The sequence below is a fragment of the Lampris incognitus genome, chromosome 14 (genome assembly GCF_029633865.1).
Source record: "Lampris incognitus isolate fLamInc1 chromosome 14, fLamInc1.hap2, whole genome shotgun sequence".
In the NCBI taxonomy this organism is placed as follows: domain Eukaryota; kingdom Metazoa; phylum Chordata; class Actinopteri; order Lampriformes; family Lampridae; genus Lampris; species Lampris incognitus.
In genome coordinates this window covers 16,939,014-16,960,652 of record NC_079224.1, presented here as the reverse complement: position 1 = coordinate 16,960,652, position 21,639 = coordinate 16,939,014, and the positions used below count along the sequence as shown (strand labels likewise).

The 21,639-nt window shown below is 42.9% G+C and overlaps 2 protein-coding genes across 2 annotated transcripts; both read right to left on the bottom strand.

Annotated features, from left to right (window-relative positions):
• Nucleotides 1-3,977: 3,977 nt before the first annotated feature.
• LOC130124103 (7-alpha-hydroxycholest-4-en-3-one 12-alpha-hydroxylase-like) lies at nucleotides 3,978-6,365 on the bottom strand. The gene is made up of 2 exons (XM_056293504.1): nucleotides 6,308-6,365; nucleotides 3,978-6,210 (listed from the first exon to the last, which is right to left on the bottom strand). The coding sequence occupies exon 2, from the start codon at nucleotides 6,195-6,197 to the stop codon at nucleotides 4,662-4,664; it is 1,536 nt and encodes a 511-aa protein (XP_056149479.1). The 5' UTR covers nucleotides 6,198-6,210; nucleotides 6,308-6,365; the 3' UTR covers nucleotides 3,978-4,661.
• Nucleotides 6,366-17,124: 10,759 nt separating this feature from the next.
• Nucleotides 17,125-19,089, bottom strand: LOC130124348 (7-alpha-hydroxycholest-4-en-3-one 12-alpha-hydroxylase-like; the record flags this gene model as incomplete). The annotated part of the gene is made up of 1 exon (XM_056293805.1): nucleotides 17,125-19,089. A coding segment is annotated over one exon (1,281 nt), but the record flags the coding sequence as incomplete, so codon positions are not given.
• Between the last annotated feature and the right edge of the window lie 2,550 nt (nucleotides 19,090-21,639).

Genomic DNA, 21,639 nt, shown 5'->3' with positions numbered 1-21,639 from the left:
TAAAAGTAAATAATGACATAAAATAAAATGTAGTAAACACAAATAACAGCACACAGACAGGATTTGGTGATATTTCATACTCAAACAAAATAAAATAAAAACATTAATTTTAACCTGGTTACACCTGCACGGATAAGTTTAAAAGTAGTACACGCCAACATAAACTGAATGCTCACCACTGTCAGCTATTTGAACAGATTGACTGCATTTGAGCTAACCTTGGCTTAAAATAGTTAGCTAAAATCTACCATTGCAATCTGTTTACAGTTAGCTAGCTAGCCGAGGTGTCCGTTCAGCAAAGAAAATCCCTCGCAGCTAGTGTTGGCTATATTTCAAAGCATATGTCCTTTTTTTAAAAAAACATTTTGATTGGATGAAACTGTTGGGGGCGGGGATTGCCTTCCATGCAGTGCTGCCTGGAAGAGTACGCTGGGGGCTTAAAACACCATCGAGCGCTCCCGCTCTACTCTGAGCACCCTCTGGATGGCCGGGCTCCTCACTCTATCTCTAAGGCTGAGCCAAGACACCCTACGGAGGAAACTCGTTTCAGTCGCAGAGCTTTGCCTTCCGGCTCAGCTCCGTCTCCACCACAATGGTCTGGTACAACATCCGCATTACTGCTGATGCTGCACGAATCCGCCTGTCAATCTCCCGGTCCATCCTACCCTCACTTGTGAACAAGACCCCAAGATACTTGAACTCCTTCACTTGAGGCAAAAACACATCTCCAACTTGGAGGGAGCTAGCAGCCACCATTTCTTGGTAGAGAACCATGGCCTCAGATCCCGGCCATTTCACACTCAGCTGCAAATTGCCCCAGTGCGTGCTGGAGGTCGTGTTCTGATGAAGCCAACAAAACCACATCATCTGCAAACAGCAGAGATGCAATCATGAGGTTCCCAAAACGGACACAATACTCACCCTGGCTGCGCCTTGAGATCCTGTCCATGAATATCACAAACAGAATTAGAGACAAGGGACAATCTTGGCAGCATCCAACACCCACCGAAAACATGTTTGACTTTGTGTCGAGAATGCGGACACAGCTCTCACTTTGGTTATACAAGGACTGGATGGCTTGTAGGAGCTGCCCCAGTACCCCATACTCCCGCAGTACCCCTGACAGATGGCCCTGGGTTACATGGTCATAAGCCTTCTCCAAGTCCACATAACACATGTAGACTGGCTGGTCAAACTCCCATGCCTCCCTCAGCACTTCCACAAGGGTAAAGACTTGGTCCGTTGTTCCACGGCCAGGACGGAATCCACATTGTTCCCCCTGGATCCGAGGTTTGACAGTCGCTCAGAGCCTCCTTTCCAGCACCTGAGAGTAGGCTTTCCCAGGGAGGCTGAACAATGTGATGCCCCAATAATTGGAGCGCACCCTCCAGTGATATGGATTCATAAGATATTAAAAAAATGTACTTATGCACATTTCATGTGTGTGTGTGTGTGTGTGTGTGTGACACACATGAGAAAGTGGTGTATAGGAGAAATTTGCACTTGTATTATTTAGTTTGATGAGCTGAAATTGGATTATTTGGACAATAGCTATATGTGCTGTCATGACTGCTGTAAAGAATTTGGAACCAGGGAGTTATTATGCAGACCTGATTGGTGCCTTATTTGTATATGGATCTGCAAAATGCCCACATAGTGCATTATGCATATTGTTGACACTTTGAGCACACCAGCGTTGCACTAGAATATTTGTGTTATGTGTATGGCATATTGGCCTTTGTGTGTTATTGCTGGTGTGGTACATTGAATTAGAGGGGCAGCATAATTGTTTTTTGCCTGGAGCGGCAGAGGAGCATGCACTGGTCCTGTTCGCAACCATGACCCTGCTTGAACTGACTGCTGATATTCATACATGCAAGCGAGCGCTCCAAAATTTATCTTAATTTGTGGACTGCTCTCAGAATTTGTCTTACTCTTCCAGTGACCATAGCTAAAGCAGAGAGGAGCTTTTCAAAGCTGAAGCTCATCAAATCCAGAGTTCCACCATGTCACAGGATCGCCTTAGTGGCCTTGGTGTCCTCATTGTTAACCATGCAATTGATGGGTAGATTTCTTATGATGATATAATTGATGACTTTGCATCAAGGAAGGCAAGAAAGGTCAGGTTTTAGGTAGTAGTTGTGTAATTTAGTTTTTTAGCAATAGGGTAATAGTGTAATAATTTGTTTCCTTTTTATTTGTATTTACTGCCATTTGTTTCCATTTGTCTTTATTATTTGATATTTAATGAATCATATCTTTATATGTATATAGTTTTAAATGTTGTGATTATTTATGTTGTTTCAAATCTGAATAAAAATTACAGTTGGTGCAGAATGCTGTTTTTTGTTGTAGACACACAATTTTGGTTGGCGGGGGGGCTGAAGGGGGCGGGGGTCGCCCAGGGCACCATACAAGCTAGAACTGGCACTGGTCCTCAAAGATTTCTGAATTGTAGTGAAGGCCAAGGCTCAAGTTAGGCTGTTACAGAGGGCATAAAAAACAGCTGACTTTCTTCACTTAACGGCAATAAGTTCCATGATGATCATGGGCAAGGGTCACACTGTCAAACACAATAATACTGAAAGTGAAATGGAGAAACTTATAGAGACACCATCATCCTTGAAAAAGAGCAGTCATCCAAAATACTTGACACAATAACATGCATAGCGAAAGTATAAAAGAAACAAATCAAAAACATGCCTGCCATTAGATCTGTGGTCAGTATAAGATCTACAATGCCCAGACAAAGTCTTTCAGTTGAGTCAACCTTAAAATACCCCTATTTGCTACTGCAAACCAGGATTTTCTCAACATTGATACCATAGCCATACATTTCCATATTACTTACGTAGATTAGTTTAGATTAGAGTGAATTTAGTGGCACTACAAGCAACCTGGATGATTACCTAACTCATCATCTCATTCATTCCTACTAGAGAAATATGGAGGAATAACAGAGCCTCAGACTCCATTCCAGTGTTGTTCATCAGAAGTTTTGTTATAGACGTAGATATTGGTCAATGTATTCAGACACGTCATGGCCACTCCCGGTTCTGGCCACTCCAGCCCTGGATTTTGTCTCATGTCCCATCCTTCTTTGACACCATCCAAGTCCAGTTTTCCTGTTACTCATTTGCCCCAAAGCTGTTGTTCATTATTCGATGAAGTGTCTGTGTATTTACGATTGGTTATTTAGTTTGTTTGTTGTCAGAGCATTCCACACCTATACCATGTCACCATCTCGCTACCATGTCACCACCATGTCTGTACCATGTTCTTGTCATGTGTGTTACTTATACCCTCATGTTTCCTATCAGCAAACTGTTTCACCTGTTACCGTGTCTGCATTTAGGTCCTCAATTCCTGCTCCTACCATGACACAGTCATGTAACTGATGTCAGGTTTCAAACCCTTCCTGGCTCAATTTGTTTATACATTACTGATAAGGTCTCGATGAGAACGCTCCAAGCAACCTGATGAGTAAAAATCCAGTGAAATTGCCTTAACGTTTCTGTCTCCAGATGCTGACCATAATGCAAAAGATCAACTGAACTCTAGTCGAACATGTCTGTGAATGTTCTCATTCATCCAGGTCATGGTTTGGATAACTTTGGATAACTCTAGTTGAAACTGCTTTTGCAAAATGTAAGACTGTCTGGTAAACATTAGCCTCTTGATGTTTCTGTAGGAAATTGTGCAAGATTGGCCGATTATTTACGGCGCCTGTGTCATTCTTCTCAGTGCCCATTTACATGTCAATGAAATGGGGGTAAATGTTTGCTTTTCAAGTGATCTATTAACTGCATGATTTTTATCCTAGTATTGCCACTAAGGACAGGTAAGCTACTCTTACAGTAGAGCAGTTGTGATAATGCTAGTTTATTTATATTGCCACATAATCACCTGCTGTAAATTAGAGTATTATGAGATTTTGATGTCACAGTAAATAAAACATACAACAAAAACTATTCCTCCTGTTTTATTAATTCATTGGCGATAACGAATAATTCAAATATTTACATTTGTTGTTAAACTGCAAGAAGAGATTGTGAATAAGAGCTACAGCTCATTGTAAGCACATCAAACATTTTATTTTAATTTTACCTAAAGTCTTATAACCAAATAAAAACTGAGTTATTTAAATAGATTTAAACAGAATGCAATGCTACTAACACACACTGACAAACATGCAATAATTTCAATCATTCAAAACATACCACTGGGGGAAAAGAAATATGTAAATATATTAGTGTCAAATTTCATTCTTTACAAACTGTATAAATACTCTAGGTTGAGGCTCCCTATAACTAATTTGATATGTAAGTATGTACCTGGCAACATAATAAAATCCTATATCACTTAACATTGCATTTAATTGATTTCCTATATTGAAAAGGTCACAATGATTTTGAAAATAGAGAAATAGTAATTTTTCTACATCACCAGTGAGAATATTGCGTAATCATGACTTGTATTGCTGTTTATAGCTACAGTGAACTGACAAAATTGGTAAGGAAAGTGATTTCAACAGATATGAAAACACAGAATACTTTTTAACTTACATCCTCATGTTTTGAATAACAAAATATAACTTTAAAGATCTGCCTGGACTATCAGCCTGATATCTTAGCAGATAGGTACAAATAGTGGAGACTGGTTTAAAATCTGAGCCTGTATCTAAACTGAACATCTCTGGCGGGTTGCACAGAACCAAAACCCCATCGTCTGATGTCGATATCGGGTATCTCCTCATCGGGGTCCTTTAGCTCAAAATCAAAGTATATTAGCATGAGGAAAACAAACTGCTTTAGCTCATTGGTGGCAAAGAAACGTCCAGGGCACATGCTGACACCAGCACCCCAGGGCATTGTGATATAATTCACCTTCTTTCCTGCTTTGTAAAAATCTGTTTTCTTGCTTCCATCTGGGTTAAGAAAGCGGTCATATTTAAACGAAAGGGGGTCAGGGTGAAATTCAGGGTCAGTGTGTATGGCAATGTAAGGGAAGAGTGCCAGTCTGTCACTCTCCCGAAGACAGTACTCACGGCCATCAGCCATCTTAAGTGTCATGTCCTGAAGTACAACTCTGGTGAGAAGAGGTGCAGTAGTCAGTCGAAGGGTCTCTTCCACAGCACTGTCCATGATTGGCGTTTTCTGCAGCATCTCTCGAGTCAAGAAGATGAGAGGACCGCCACATCTCACTTCTTGCCCACTTTCCCTCAGAACCTGTTCCACTTCCGCCTTGACAGCCCTCATGGCTTCAGGATGCTTCATAAGGTACAGGAGCGTCCAGAAAGCAGAAGGTCCTGTGTTGCTCTGGGATACCCACAGAATCATGAACATGAACCTATCTTGCATAAAAACTGTCATCCCGTTCTCTTCTCTTTCCTGCTGAAGGTCTCGCACCCAGCCACTGATGTTATCTTTGTTCTTGATCCTCTTTACTGACAATGCATTCCAGAAAAATCTCTTCAGCCTTTCTGCATTCATCTTCTCCCAGGGTGGCAGGACTCCATAGGCCAGTTTGGGGAACAGTTGGTCATATTTACGAAACTCATAAAATAGATTATCTGATTCTTTTCTGTCTGCTTCTTTTGCTTTCTGCATATCCTCTGAGGTCTTGGATGTCTCATTGCCGAACAGAGCAAGATAGCCTGCCCTAAAAACAGTATTGTAGCTGTACATAAACAATCCATCCTCGATCCAGGTCTGTTTGGTTTCCACTGAGCCTACACGGTGCAGCATCACATTCTGTAAATTACTCATCATGGCTTCTGTCAATTGTATCAGTCCAACCCCCATTAAGTGTTTGTTGTTAAACAGCCGGAAAGACTTGTGATAATTTTCCCTTGGTTTATATCCAAAAACTCTGGCCACTAGGTGCTTTGCAAATGTGTTAAAGTCCAGTTTTGCGCGAGCTTCTTTAACCACAGACCCAAAGGAGAGAGCGTCCATGAGGAAAGTATAGTAAAACCCACCAAGCTGTACTGTGAATATATCACCATGTTTTTGCCTCATCCTCTTCAGGAACTTTACAGTGTCCCTGCGAAACTCTAAGACATGGCCCAGCCAGGGAATGGGCCCCTTATCCAAAGGGGGCTCACCTGGGCGCCGCTGCCGGAATGCCCCCAGGAGGAACAGCCCCCCTAGTAGAGAGACCAACACCGACAGAAGGATCACCAGCGGGAATACCATTGCTCTGTCTTCTCTGCAGTCAAAGAGAAAAATGAGGTGATGCTCAAGGCTCTCAGTGTGCAAACTACAAGGCTCCGTGATGTTTTAGGGCAGGAGAGCGGCCTTCTTACCTTGTTAGAGCGGTAATGCCTCAAGAGTAAATTCGCCGGTACGATCCGTACGGGAACAACAGGCTGATGTGATGTAACTCCGTCGACGCACTGATGACGTCGACAACACCTCGTGCGGTGTCGCGTCACAGCCGCAAAGCGCTTAAGCGGAATTTGACGTTACATAGATGTCTACATTGATTGCTTCTATACTCTTTTTGACACCCGTCCCGTAATTTTACAGTATTGCCGGTATGAATACTAGTCCACAGACACGGCACAGGCAACTGACCCTACGTTCAGTCTTTCACTGGGAAGATTGGTGTGACGGCGTTAAGAGCATTGCGGGAGTTTACTGTGAATAGAAATAAAAGTCACACAGAAAAACGTGTGGGTATACTGAAACAGGCTTGTTCTGCTGTGGATTTAAAAAAAATGTTTTCCTACATCTATCTTAATATTCCGCTCCTCATTTGTTGGAGCACGCTTACCAACACCACTGATGGTTTCCCGGGAGGGGGGGGCGACGCTATATATATGTTTGTCCAAAAATATATTTGTAATATATTTTTAAAAAAAAAGGTTAAGCCGAACGCCAAACGTTGTTTTTCATTCGTAATGACACTACAATTCCCACAATTCAAATGGTCGGTACGTAATGGGGAGTGGTGTGATCTGACGTAACCAGCTGGAGTTGGGCACGTTTCACCAACGTGCTACCCCAGCGCTCCTCTGTGCTACCCGTGTAAAAAAGAAAGGGGGGGGGGAATCCTTCGTCACTCACATTGCACAGGCAACGAATCCATTTCCACTGACTATTGAACAGATTCGACTGAATTGTGTAGAGCTTTACACTGTTTTCAGTGGTTCAAGATTAGTATTTGTTATGATGAGCAAAAATAGTAGGAAAGCGTGATGTACAGTCCACTATATATTATATAATACAATTAAATGTACACAATAAGCACGGAACACTGACCTGCTGAAAAGAGAAATGTAAACTTAATTATTGTGCAGTAGGAAGATGTTTACACATGGATATCACAATCAACAGAGAATTTATTTTAATGCCAACACAGGCTATTGTATGGCCGTGGATTCGCTACATGAGTGAAAGGGTGCGGCTTTAAATCATGTAGTCCCAAAATGTGCTCAAAGGTGCCATAATTTGACATGCCCGACCTAACCCCCCTTTTCACCGCGAGATCCACCACCCCAGCCAGAGTGCATGTATGCTCGGTGGCCTCCACCCAGTAAACACAATTATGATGAATATGCGCAGTATTTCTGATGGGACAATCAGAGACAACAATAACAACAACAACAATAATAATAATAATCCATCCATTATCCAAACCGTTTATCCTGTTCTCAGGGTTGCGGGGATTCTGGAGCCTATCAATAATAATAATAATAACAATAGATAGATAGATAGATAGATAGATAGATAGATAGATAGATAGATAGATAGATAGATAGATAGATAGATAGATAGATAGATAGATAGATAGATAGATAGATAGATAGATAGATAGATAGATAGATAGATAGCGTTATTTGCTCAAATCGCCTTCCATACATGAGGGCCGCAGGGCGGCAGAGGAGACGTGGGGGAGGTAGGGGGAGACATTTGGAGAGCTTTTTTATCCCAACAGTCTAGCGGCGGACTGAGGACACCTCCAACTCCTCCCACTTGGTTTGGTCCGCTGTCACGCAGCTGATGAGTTAAGGTTAAGGTGAGGGTTGGCGGTGGGAGGAGTTGGAGGAGGCGGGGAGGAGTCCGAGGTGTCCTCTGTCGACCCAACTCCTTCATTCGGCACTAGCTGCAGTGCGCTCCAACAACCAAAGGGTGCCACATGTGAGCAGCCCAGACTGCAGTCTCTCTCTCCGTGTGTGTGCGTGTGTGTGAGAGAGAGCGGGAGAGAGCGCGGGAGAGAGTGTGTGTGTTTATATAAAAACGTGCCATAAAATAAAGTCTGTAATTATAATTACATTTCTATGATCAAAATCAAAAACAAACATCAAATCTTTCAAAGAACTCTTCTGTATTTGTTGGCCTAAACACTTTGTCTGACACACCGATACTTTATCAGTGGGATTCACCCTCGCATCCTCACCATTCCATTGTCCTCCCTCTAATTCACGCATATGTATTCCATCTTGCTTTCATTCCTCTTCTCTCCAGTGTATACCTCCACCTCCCCAGGCTCTCTTCAACCTGCACCCTACTCTCGCTACAGAGCACAATGTCATCCGCGAACATCATAGTCCACGGAGACTCCTGCCTGATCTCATCCGTCAACCTGTCCATCACCATTGCAAACAAGGAAGGGCTCAGAGCCGATCCTTGATGTAATCCCACCTCCACCTTGAACCCATCTGTCATTCCAACCGCACACCTCCAGCACCACTCCTACATACTTCTCTGCAACTCCCGACTTCCTCATACAATACCACACCTCCTCTACACAATGTAACTCCTTCTGGCCTTCTCTATACTTCTCAATCAACATTCTCAAAGCAAACACCACATCTGTGGTGCTCTTTCGTGGCATGAAACCATACTGCTGCTGGCTAATCGTAACCTCTCCTCTTAACCTAGCTTTCACTACTCTTTCCCATATCTTCATGCAGTGGCTGATCAACTTTATACCTCTGCAGTTGCTACAGTTCTGCACATCACTCTTAATCTTGAAAAGCGGCACTAGTGCACTTCTCCACTCCTCAGGCATCCTCTCACTTTCCAAGATTGTGTTAGACAATCAAGTTAAAAACTCCACTGCCATCTCTCCTAAACACCTCCATGCCTCCACAGGTATGTCATTTGGACCAACCGCCTTTCCACTCTTCGTCCTCTTCATAGCTGCCCTCACTTCCTCCTTGCTAATGCACCGGTACATGCGAGCTTCTCCACCACGGCAAGGTGGCGATCCAGGAGAATTGCACTGAACCCCAATAAGCGGCCCGCGGGCCAGGTCCAGCCCATGAGAGCCAAAAGTCTGGCCCGCACCGACCCATTGGCACGAACCCACCTGTCATAACATGTGAAATAACGTGTGTAACTTGTGTTCTGAATGTGATGTGCATTACGTCCTACCAACAGAGGAAGTAACTCTTCAGTTATCCATCTGTATAAAGTGGGAACGACCAACCCCCATGAACCGGGGGAGGGGGCTAAGAGTACATCTGTCACCATCTTACAATGCTGTGATGTTGTGACTGCAATAATTCCCCAATCCTCTGTGAATAGTACACCCTGCCATTGTAACTCTACTTAATGGTCACTGTAATTTCCATATGAACTGATCGTTGGTTTCGGTTGTTATGCCACTATATTGTTTATAAGGGTGGGGATACCTGCAGTCAGTTGAGACTGAAGAGATCACTTAGATGAGTGATGAAACATTTCTCTCAATAAACGTTGTGTCCGGATGAACTGATTCAACCTTCTGTGATTTCCTTGCATGGATTATTTAGCATGCACAAAGAAAATTTACAGAATACAACATCGAAAGAGGATAACAGAATTATAATTGAATTATAAGATATATGAAGACTATGATGAGGAGGATGCCAAGCAGTGTCCAGATGCCACTGGAACAGCCCCAGAACCTGAGCCGTGTGACCACCATCACCATGTAGACCTGACAGGAGGAAAGACTACACATGCACACAGGGGAGACTCATATCACACCATTCACATACACAGAAGAAGAGATAAGAAAAAAAATTAGTCACACATCGGACTGAGAAGGATATTACATTACATTACAGTCATTTAGCCGACGCTTTTATCCATAACACTGAACACTGAAAATGGATATGGATTCATCATCATCATCATCAGTCGCTTCTCTGGGGTCGGGTCGCGGTGGCAGCGAGCTAAATAGGGCACTCCAGACATCCCTCTCCTCAGCAACGCCCTCCAGCTCCTCCTGGGGGATCCCAAGGCGTTCCCAAGCCAGATTGGATATGTAGTCCATCCAGTGAGTTCTGGGTGAATGTGCCCAGAAACCTAGGCACATTAGGCACATCCAGGTAATCAGATGCCTGAACCACCTCAACTGGCTCCTTTCGACGTGACAGAGCAGCAGCTCTACTCGCTCGATGGTGTTTTAAGCCCCCAACGTACTCTTCCAGGCAGCACTGTATGGAAGGCACTCCCCGCCCCCTACAGTTTCAGCCAATCACAGCACCGATGCTAGATTTCAACTTTTTCCCTCCTTCTGCAGTGAAGGAGTTCGACTCAAACAAACGTCAATCTTAAAAGTGCAACGTTTGACGTAAATATCCCTTTAAACGAAAGTTTGACTCGTGTACATACACAAAAACACCCTAGATTGCATTTTGGCGACAGTTTTGCTTTAACTTACTTAGCTGCTATGTCTAGATGTCTTACAACTTATCTAGCAACAACTGGATGCCTAAATGAGTTTTGGAAAGACACCCACTCAACCATGCCTTTGTGCAGCTCACTTAAAACTAGGTTGTCTCGTAGTTGTTTAAATAAGCAGACTGGGAGACATAGGCTAATGCCTAACTACATAGCAATAGCACTACTCGGTCGCTCTCATAACCACCCAAAAAATGAATTGGCTGCCTGGAACTTAGCTAGCGCTAACTGCTAGCCCATTACTAAGTAAACTCTGTCCTGTGTAACGGGGGCAGTCCTATGCTGTTCTATGCTGGTCAGCCTGCTGCATGCCCGTCACTCTCATCATTAGCTCTGCGTTGTGTTCTAGTTGGGTGGGGCCCCAGGTGTTGTGGGGGGCCCTCAGTCTCTCATCATCATCATCATGATCAAGGAAGGAGGGGGGACACACAGGACTCTATTTGGCCCACCTTGCCATTTATTTTGGTTTCAAACCCTTCGACAAACGTCCAGTCCTCCAGCGGGAGCGGTGTTTCTTACGGACGTGGGGGTCGAAGTTCAACCACTGCCCGGACTTCACTCATGTGCGTTAGAAGGAGAAACCGTCCACGGGACTCCGATGTAAGAAAGGATAAACAAGTATTTTATCCCACAGCTTGCAGTATCTTCTTACAGGGATACTCAAGGTTACGTTCTCCTCAACCAGCAAAACTGTCCTACGGTAAGAAACACGTGTGGCTCGGCTCGATCGCTGCTTGAGACTCCTCCCACAAAACAAAAATGGCCTCTCCCGCGTTCCCTCTTCCGTGTACCCACAAGACCTCTCTCTTAAAGCGACAGTACACGTATATGACGGTCGTTGTAAAACATACATAAAAGTAAATAATGACATAAAATAAAATGTAGTAAACACAAATAACAGCACACAGACAGGATTTGGTGATATTTCATACTCAAACAAAATAAAATAAAAACATTAATTTTAACCTGGTTACACCTGCACGGATAAGTTTAAAAGTAGTACACGCCAACATAAACTGAATGCTCACCACTGTCAGCTATTTGAACAGATTGACTGCATTTGAGCTAACCTTGGCTTAAAATAGTTAGCTAAAATCTACCATTGCAATCTGTTTACAGTTAGCTAGCTAGCCGAGGTGTCCGTTCAGCAAAGAAAATCCCTCGCAGCTAGTGTTGGCTATATTTCAAAGCATATGTCCTTTTTTTAAAAAAACATTTTGATTGGATGAAACTGTTGGGGGCGGGGATTGCCTTCCATGCAGTGCTGCCTGGAAGAGTACGCTGGGGGCTTAAAACACCATCGAGCGCTCCCGCTCTACTCTGAGCACCCTCTGGATGGCCGGGCTCCTCACTCTATCTCTAAGGCTGAGCCAAGACACCCTACGGAGGAAACTCGTTTCAGTCGCAGAGCTTTGCCTTCCGGCTCAGCTCCGTCTCCACCACAATGGTCTGGTACAACATCCGCATTACTGCTGATGCTGCACGAATCCGCCTGTCAATCTCCCGGTCCATCCTACCCTCACTTGTGAACAAGACCCCAAGATACTTGAACTCCTTCACTTGAGGCAAAAACACATCTCCAACTTGGAGGGAGCTAGCAGCCACCATTTCTTGGTAGAGAACCATGGCCTCAGATCCCGGCCATTTCACACTCAGCTGCAAATTGCCCCAGTGCGTGCTGGAGGTCGTGTTCTGATGAAGCCAACAAAACCACATCATCTGCAAACAGCAGAAATGCAATCATGAGGTTCCCAAAACGGACACAATACTCACCCTGGCTGCGCCTTGAGATCCTGTCCATGAATATCACAAACAGAATTAGAGACAAGGGACAATCTTGGCAGCATCCAACACCCACCGAAAACATGTTTGACTTTGTGTCGAGAATGCGGACACAGCTCTCACTTTGGTTATACAAGGACTGGATGGCTTGTAGGAGCTGCCCCAGTACCCCATACTCCCGCAGTACCCCTGACAGATGGCCCTGGGTTACATGGTCATAAGCCTTCTCCAAGTCCACATAACACATGTAGACTGGCTGGTCAAACTCCCATGCCTCCCTCAGCACTTCCACAAGGGTAAAGACTTGGTCCGTTGTTCCACGGCCAGGACGGAATCCACATTGTTCCCCCTGGATCCGAGGTTTGACAGTCGCTCAGAGCCTCCTTTCCAGCACCTGAGAGTAGGCTTTCCCAGGGAGGCTGAACAATGTGATGCCCCAATAATTGGAGCGCACCCTCCAGTGATATGGATTCATAAGATATTAAAAAAATGTACTTATGCACATTTCATGTGTGTGTGTGTGTGTGTGTGTGTGACACACATGAGAAAGTGGTGTATAGGAGAAATTTGCACTTGTATTATTTAGTTTGATGAGCTGAAATTGGATTATTTGGACAATAGCTATATGTGCTGTCATGACTGCTGTAAAGAATTTGGAACCAGGGAGTTATTATGCAGACCTGATTGGTGCCTTATTTGTATATGGATCTGCAAAATGCCCACATAGTGCATTATGCATATTGTTGACACTTTGAGCACACCAGCGTTGCACTAGAATATTTGTGTTATGTGTATGGCATATTGGCCTTTGTGTGTTATTGCTGGTGTGGTACATTGAATTAGAGGGGCAGCATAATTGTTTTTTGCCTGGAGCGGCAGAGGAGCATGCACTGGTCCTGTTCGCAACCATGACCCTGCTTGAACTGACTGCTGATATTCATACATGCAAGCGAGCGCTCCAAAATTTATCTTAATTTGTGGACTGCTCTCAGAATTTGTCTTACTCTTCCAGTGACCATAGCTAAAGCAGAGAGGAGCTTTTCAAAGCTGAAGCTCATCAAATCCAGAGTTCCACCATGTCACAGGATCGCCTTAGTGGCCTTGGTGTCCTCATTGTTAACCATGCAATTGATGGGTAGATTTCTTATGATGATATAATTGATGACTTTGCATCAAGGAAGGCAAGAAAGGTCAGGTTTTAGGTAGTAGTTGTGTAATTTAGTTTTTTAGCAATAGGGTAATAGTGTAATAATTTGTTTCCTTTTTATTTGTATTTACTGCCATTTGTTTCCATTTGTCTTTATTATTTGATATTTAATGAATCATATCTTTATATGTATATAGTTTTAAATGTTGTGATTATTTATGTTGTTTCAAATCTGAATAAAAATTACAGTTGGTGCAGAATGCTGTTTTTTGTTGTAGACACACAATTTTGGTTGGCGGGGGGGCTGAAGGGGGCGGGGGTCGCCCAGGGCACCATACAAGCTAGAACTGGCACTGGTCCTCAAAGATTTCTGAATTGTAGTGAAGGCCAAGGCTCAAGTTAGGCTGTTACAGAGGGCATAAAAAACAGCTGACTTTCTTCACTTAACGGCAATAAGTTCCATGATGATCATGGGCAAGGGTCACACTGTCAAACACAATAATACTGAAAGTGAAATGGAGAAACTTATAGAGACACCATCATCCTTGAAAAAGAGCAGTCATCCAAAATACTTGACACAATAACATGCATAGCGAAAGTATAAAAGAAACAAATCAAAAACATGCCTGCCATTAGATCTGTGGTCAGTATAAGATCTACAATGCCCAGACAAAGTCTTTCAGTTGAGTCAACCTTAAAATACCCCTATTTGCTACTGCAAACCAGGATTTTCTCAACATTGATACCATAGCCATACATTTCCATATTACATACACTACCGTTCAAAAGTTTGGGATCACATTGAAATGTCCATATTTTTGAAGGAAAAGCACTGTACTTTTCAATGAAGATAACTTTAAACTAGTCTTAACTTTAAAGAAATAGACTCTATACATTGCTAATGTGGTAAATGACTATTCTAGCTGCAAATGTCTGGTTTTTGGTGCAATATCTACATAGGTGTATAGAGGCCCATTTCAAGCAACTATCACTCCAGTGTTCTAATGGTACAATGTGTTTGCTCATTGGCTCAGAAGGCTAATTGATGATTAGAAAACCCTAGTGCAATCATGTTCACACATCTGAAAACAGTTTAGCTCGGTACAGAAGCTACAAAACTGACCTTCCTTTGAGCAGATTGAGTTTCTGGAGCATCACATTTGTGGGGTCAATTAAACGCTCAAAATGGCCAGAAAAAGAGAACTTTCATCTGAAACTCGACAGTCTATTCTTGTTCTTAGAAATGAAGGCTATTCCATGCGAGAAATTGCTAAGAAATTGAAGATTTCCTACACCGGTGTGTACTACTCCCTTCAGAGGACAGCACAAACAGGCTCTAACCAGAGTAGAAAAAGAAGTGGGAGGCCGCGTTGCACAACTGAGCAAGAAGATAAGTACATTAGAGTCTCTAGTTTGAGAAACAGACGCCTCACAGGTCCCCAAATGGCATCTTCATTAAATAGTACCCGCAAAACACCAGTGTCAACATCTACAGTGAAGAGGCGGCTGCGGGATTCTGGGCTTCAGGGCAGAGTGGCAAAGAAAAAGCCATATCTGAGACTGACCAATAAAAGAAAAAGATTAAGATGGGCAAAAGAACACAGACATTGGACAGAGGAAGACTGGAAAAAAGTGTTGTGGACGGATGAATCCAAGTTTGAGGTGTTTGGATCACAAAGAAGAACGTTTGTGAGACGCAGAACAAATGAAAAGATGCTGGAAGAATGCCTGACGCCATCTGTTAAGCATGGTGGAGGTAATGTGATGGTCTAGGGTTGCTTTGGTGCTGGTAAGGTGGGAGATTTGTACAGGGTAAAAGGGATTCTGAATAAGGAAGGCTATCACTCCATTTTGCAACGCCATGCCATACCCAGTGGACAGCGCTTGATTGGAGCCAATTTCATCCTACAACAGGACAATGACCCTAAACACACCTCCAAATTGTGCAAGAACTATTTAGAGCAGAAGCAGGCAGCTGGTATTCTATCGGTAATGGAGTGGCCAGCGCAGTCACCAGATCTGAACCCCATTGAGCTGTTGTGGGAGCAGCTTGACCGTATGGTACGCAAGAAGTGCCCATCCAACCAATCCAACTTGTGGGAGCTGCTTCTGGAAGCGTGGGGTGCAATTTCTCCAGATTACCTCAACAAATTAACAGCTAGAATGCCAAAGGTCTGCAATGCTGTAATTGCTGCAAATGGAGGATTCTTTGACGAAAGCAAAGTTTGATGTAAAAAAAATCTTATTTCAAATACAAATCATTATTTCTAACCTTGTCAATGTCTTGACTCTATTTTCTATTCATTTCACAACATATGGTGGTGAATAAGTGTGACTTTTCATGGAAAACACAAAATTGTTTGGGTGATCCCAAACTTTTGAACGGTAGTGTAGATTAGTTTAGATTAGAGTGAATTTAGTGGCACTACAAGCAACCTGGATGATTACCTAACTCATCATCTCATTCATTCCTACTAGAGAAATATGGAGGAATAACAGAGCCTCAGACTCCATTCCAGTGTTGTTCATCAGAAGTTTTGTTATAGACGTAGATATTGGTCAATGTATTCAGACACGTCATGGCCACTCCCGGTTCTGGCCACTCCAGCCCTGGATTTTGTCTCATGTCCCATCCTTCTTTGACACCATCCAAGTCCAGTTTTCCTGTTACTCATTTGCCCCAAAGCTGTTGTTCATTATTCGATGAAATGTCTGTGTATTTACGATTGGTTATTTAGTTTGTTTGTTGTCAGAGCATTCCACACCTATACCATGTCACCATCTCGCTACCATGTCACCACCATGTCTGTACCATGTTCTTGTCATGTGTGTTACTTATACCCTCATGTTTCCTATCAGCAAACTGTTTCACCTGTTACCGTGTCTGCATTTAGGTCCTCAATTCCTGCTCCTACCATGACACAGTCATGTAACTGATGTCAGGTTTCAAACCCTTCCTGGCTCAATTTGTTTATACATTACTGATAAGGTCTCGATGAGAACGCTCCAAGCAACCTGATGAGTAAAAATCCAGTGAAATTGCCTTAACGTTTCTGTCTCCAGATGCTGACCATAATGCAAAAGATCAACTGAACTCTAGTCGAACATGTCTGTGAATGTTCTCATTCATCCAGGTCATGGTTTGGATAACTTTGGATAACTCTAGTTGAAACTGCTTTTGCAAAATGTAAGACTGTCTGGTAAACATTAGCCTCTTGATGTTTCTGTAGGAAATTGTGCAAGATTGGCCGATTATTTACGGCGCCTGTGTCATTCTTCTCAGTGCCCATTTACATGTCAATGAAATGGGGGTAAATGTTTGCTTTTCAAGTGATCTATTAACTGCATGATTTTTATCCTAGTATTGCCACTAAGGACAGGTAAGCTACTCTTACAGTAGAGCAGTTGTGATAATGCTAGTTTATTTATATTGCCACATAATCACCTGCTGTAAATTAGAGTATTATGAGATTTTGATGTCACAGTAAATAAAACATACAACAAAAACTATTCCTCCTGTTTTATTAATTCATTGGCGATAACGAATAATTCAAATATTTACATTTGTTGTTAAACTGCAAGAAGAGATTGTGAATAAGAGCTACAGCTCATTGTAAGCACATCAAACATTTTATTTTAATTTTACCTAAAGTCTTATAACCAAATAAAAACTGAGTTATTTAAATAGATTTAAACAGAATGCAATGCTACTAACACACACTGACAAACATGCAATAATTTCAATCATTCAAAACATACCACTGGGGGAAAAGAAATATGTAAATATATTAGTGTCAAATTTCATTCTTTACAAACTGTATAAATACTCTAGGTTGAGGCTCCCTATAACTAATTTGATATGTAAGTATGTACCTGGCAACATAATAAAATCCTATATCACTTAACATTGCATTTAATTGATTTCCTATATTGAAAAGGTCACAATGATTTTGAAAATAGAGAAATAGTAATTTTTCTACATCACCAGTGAGAATATTGCGTAATCATGACTTGTATTGCTGTTTATAGCTACAGTGAACTGACAAAATTGGTAAGGAAAGTGATTTCAACAGATATGAAAACACAGAATACTTTTTAACTTACATCCTCATGTTTTGAATAACAAAATATAACTTTAAAGATCTGCCTGGACTATCAGCCTGATATCTTAGCAGATAGGTACAAATAGTGGAGACTGGTTTAAAATCTGAGCCTGTATCTAAACTGAACATCTCTGGCGGGTTGCACAGAACCAAAACCCCATCGTCTGATGTCGATATCGGGTATCTCCTCATCGGGGTCCTTTAGCTCAAAATCAAAGTATATTAGCATGAGGAAAACAAACTGCTTTAGCTCATTGGTGGCAAAGAAACGTCCAGGGCACATGCTGACACCAGCACCCCAGGGCATTGTGATATAATTCACCTTCTTTCCTGCTTTGTAAAAATCTGTTTTCTTGCTTCCATCTGGGTTAAGAAAGCGGTCATATTTAAACGAAAGGGGGTCAGGGTGAAATTCAGGGTCAGTGTGTATGGCAATGTAAGGGAAGAGTGCCAGTCTGTCACTCTCCCGAAGACAGTACTCACGGCCATCAGCCATCTTAAGTGTCATGTCCTGAAGTACAACTCTGGTGAGAAGAGGTGCAGTAGTCAGTCGAAGGGTCTCTTCCACAGCACTGTCCATGATTGGCGTTTTCTGCAGCATCTCTCGAGTCAAGAAGATGAGAGGACCGCCACATCTCACTTCTTGCCCACTTTCCCTCAGAACCTGTTCCACTTCCGCCTTGACAGCCCTCATGGCTTCAGGATGCTTCATAAGGTACAGGAGCGTCCAGAAAGCAGAAGGTCCTGTGTTGCTCTGGGATACCCACAGAATCATGAACATGAACCTATCTTGCATAAAAACTGTCATCCCGTTCTCTTCTCTTTCCTGCTGAAGGTCTCGCACCCAGCCACTGATGTTATCTTTGTTCTTGATCCTCTTTACTGACAATGCATTCCAGAAAAATCTCTTCAGCCTTTCTGCATTCATCTTCTCCCAGGGTGGCAGGACTCCATAGGCCAGTTTGGGGAACAGTTGGTCATATTTACGAAACTCATAAAATAGATTATCTGATTCTTTTCTGTCTGCTTCTTTTGCTTTCTGCATATCCTCTGAGGTCTTGGATGTCTCATTGCCGAACAGAGCAAGATAGCCTGCCCTAAAAACAGTATTGTAGCTGTACATAAACAATCCATCCTCGATCCAGGTCTGTTTGGTTTCCACTGAGCCTACACGGTGCAGCATCACATTCTGTAAATTACTCATCATGGCTTCTGTCAATTGTATCAGTCCAACCCCCATTAAGTGTTTGTTGTTAAACAGCCGGAAAGACTTGTGATAATTTTCCCTTGGTTTATATCCAAAAACTCTGGCCACTAGGTGCTTTGCAAATGTGTTAAAGTCCAGTTTTGCGCGAGCTTCTTTAACCACAGACCCAAAGGGGAAATAAGTAAATTACCATAAACCATTATTGGGACAAAAATATATTTCGTTTTTAGTGGGCAACACAAAAAAAAGGTACAATCAAAGACAGAGAAAAGCAATTTAACCAGAATAGACACATTAGCTCACCCTCATTATTACAAACTAAGAGATGTAACAAAAGAAGATTCAAAATAATCAAATATATGAAATTTAAATACTTAACTATGTACACATTTACGCTATATATATTGTTAAGAAACACTTGACGGTAGGGAAAGTGCTCAACAAATAAGGAGCAAAATAATCCGGCTGATGATTGCTTATGGCATGAAACGAGATATATATAAAAATCCAGCGAGTCAAGTAAATTCTCTATGAGACAGTACTGTCTCATAGAGAATTTACTTGATTCACTGGATTATTTTGCTCATTTGTTGAGCAATTTCCCTACCGTTGAGTGTTTCTTTAAACAAAGTTACACACACACACACACACACACACACACACACACACACACACACACACACACACACACACACACACACACACAGGGTCAATATGCAGACCCCTGTTCCTTAGAATACAGGGAGACGCTAAACAGAGCATCCTTTGGCAAGCAAGACTCTAAGGCTGGAAGGGTGCAGATGCAAGACACTAAGGCTGGAAGGGTGCAGATGCACTGAAGTCAGTTTATCAGGCCCTACTCCACACAAGGACAGTTAACCATGTCAAGTGCAAGTTAATAAGTATGAGATAATTAAAGGTTGGCTAGTTATTGCCTTATAGCATTGCTCATAGCTGTATGACCAGGGAACTTATCAGAGTGTCTCCCAGCAGCGCTGGCATTCAGCTGTCACTCAAACGATATCGTGGGATCGGTCGTTCAGTTGCATCAGGTCTCGATGTCATACCAGCATACATCTCCAAAAATATGCTTTACCCCCCTTCCTTCTTTTTTTAAGATATAGCAAATAGTCATGGTAACTTTGATATCCATTTTTACACTGAAAATGGGTACATTTCAAATTTTGGTTGGAATCTAAGCTTGAACAGAAGGCCCGCAAGAATGGGCATCAAAATGCAATTACAAAGAGTGTTGTTGTTTTACTTTCTGCATTTAATGATCATTTGAATTTTGTCAGCCGTCGAGTGGAATGAGCATAAAAATTTAAATGTAAATGCAATAGTATCATAATTAATGCAGTAGTACCTGGCGGTGCAGTGGCCCAGTCGTTAGCACTGTTGCCTCACAGCAAGAATGCCCTGGGTTTGAACCCTAGGCCATGCCAGGTCCTTTCTGTGTGGACTTTGCTCTGGGTGCTCCGGTTTCCTCCCACCATCAAAGACATGTATGGGCGTTCGGGTGGTGTGGCAGTCTATTCCGTTGCCTACCAACAACGGGGATTGCCCGTTCAAATCCCCATGTTACCCCCGGCTTGGTCGGGTGTCCCTACAGACACAATTGGTCATGTCTGCGGGTGGGAAGCTGGATGTGGGTATGTGTCCTGGTCACTGCACTAGCGCCTCCTCTGGTCGGTCAGGGCACCTGTTGGGGGGGAGGGGGAACTGGGGGGGGGAATAGCGTGATCCTCCCACACGCTCCGTCCCCCTAGCGAAACTCCTCACTGCCAGGTGAAAAGAAGCGGCTGGCAACTCCACATGTATCGGAGGAGGCATGTGGTAGTCTGCAGCCCTCCCCAGATCGGCAGAGGGGATGGAGCTGCGACCGGGACGGCTTGGAAGAGTGAGGTAATCGGCAAAGTACAATTGAGGGGAATAAAGTGGGAAAAATTCAAAAAGAAAAAAAAGAAGACATGCACGTTAAGGGTAATACTCCTACCTGTGCCCCTGACTACGCCGGATATATCATATGGGCAACCTGGGCATGTACCCAGGGGCCCCTAAGCGTAAAATGTATGCTTTTTTTTTTAAATTTAATGTCGGGCTCCACAGATATAGGACACAACGCTTGACCCATTCTCTTGATAATTATCTAATCAGAATGAAATAAAAGTTGTTTCCAAGCAAATTAAGTTTCATGATTGAATATCATATTGGTGAGACGGCTGGGCAAGTGGTGACTGGTGAGCAAGCGGCAATAGATTAGCTACCAGTCACAGTGGGTGGGCATAGGGAGAAGGTGGCTTACATTGCACAGATTCAAGATCAGCTTTTCTTAGGCCGAGTAAAGGTTAAAAAGAGTGGAATAATTTTTACCTGACCCACTATCGGGTAGGTTGTATCAGTGAGAAGTGTGCGGGAAAAAGGGCCAAGCAGCAGAAAATGGACGGTGTTAACCAAAAGCCCAGCAGTGCTGCCAAAAGAAAGAAAAGAAAGGAAAAGGAAGGAAAAGAAGCGGCCACAATAAAGAATGTCCTGCTAATAAGTAGTTTTTTCAAAAAAGTTAAACAAAGTGAAGAAGAGGGCATTCCGATGGAGGACGTCGAGCTAGCAAGTAGTAACGATAGCCTGGAAGCGTCTACCATCGGTTGCAGCAATGCACAGCTTCAGCTAGCTAGCAACGAAAATGTTAGCCTGGAAGTCTTTAGCTCCAGCAGCGACACA

Coding starts and splice junctions, on each gene's coding strand:
- LOC130124103 (XM_056293504.1), bottom strand. CDS start 6,197: ATGGTATTCCCGCTGGTGATCCTTCTGTCGGTGTTGGTCTCTCTACTA.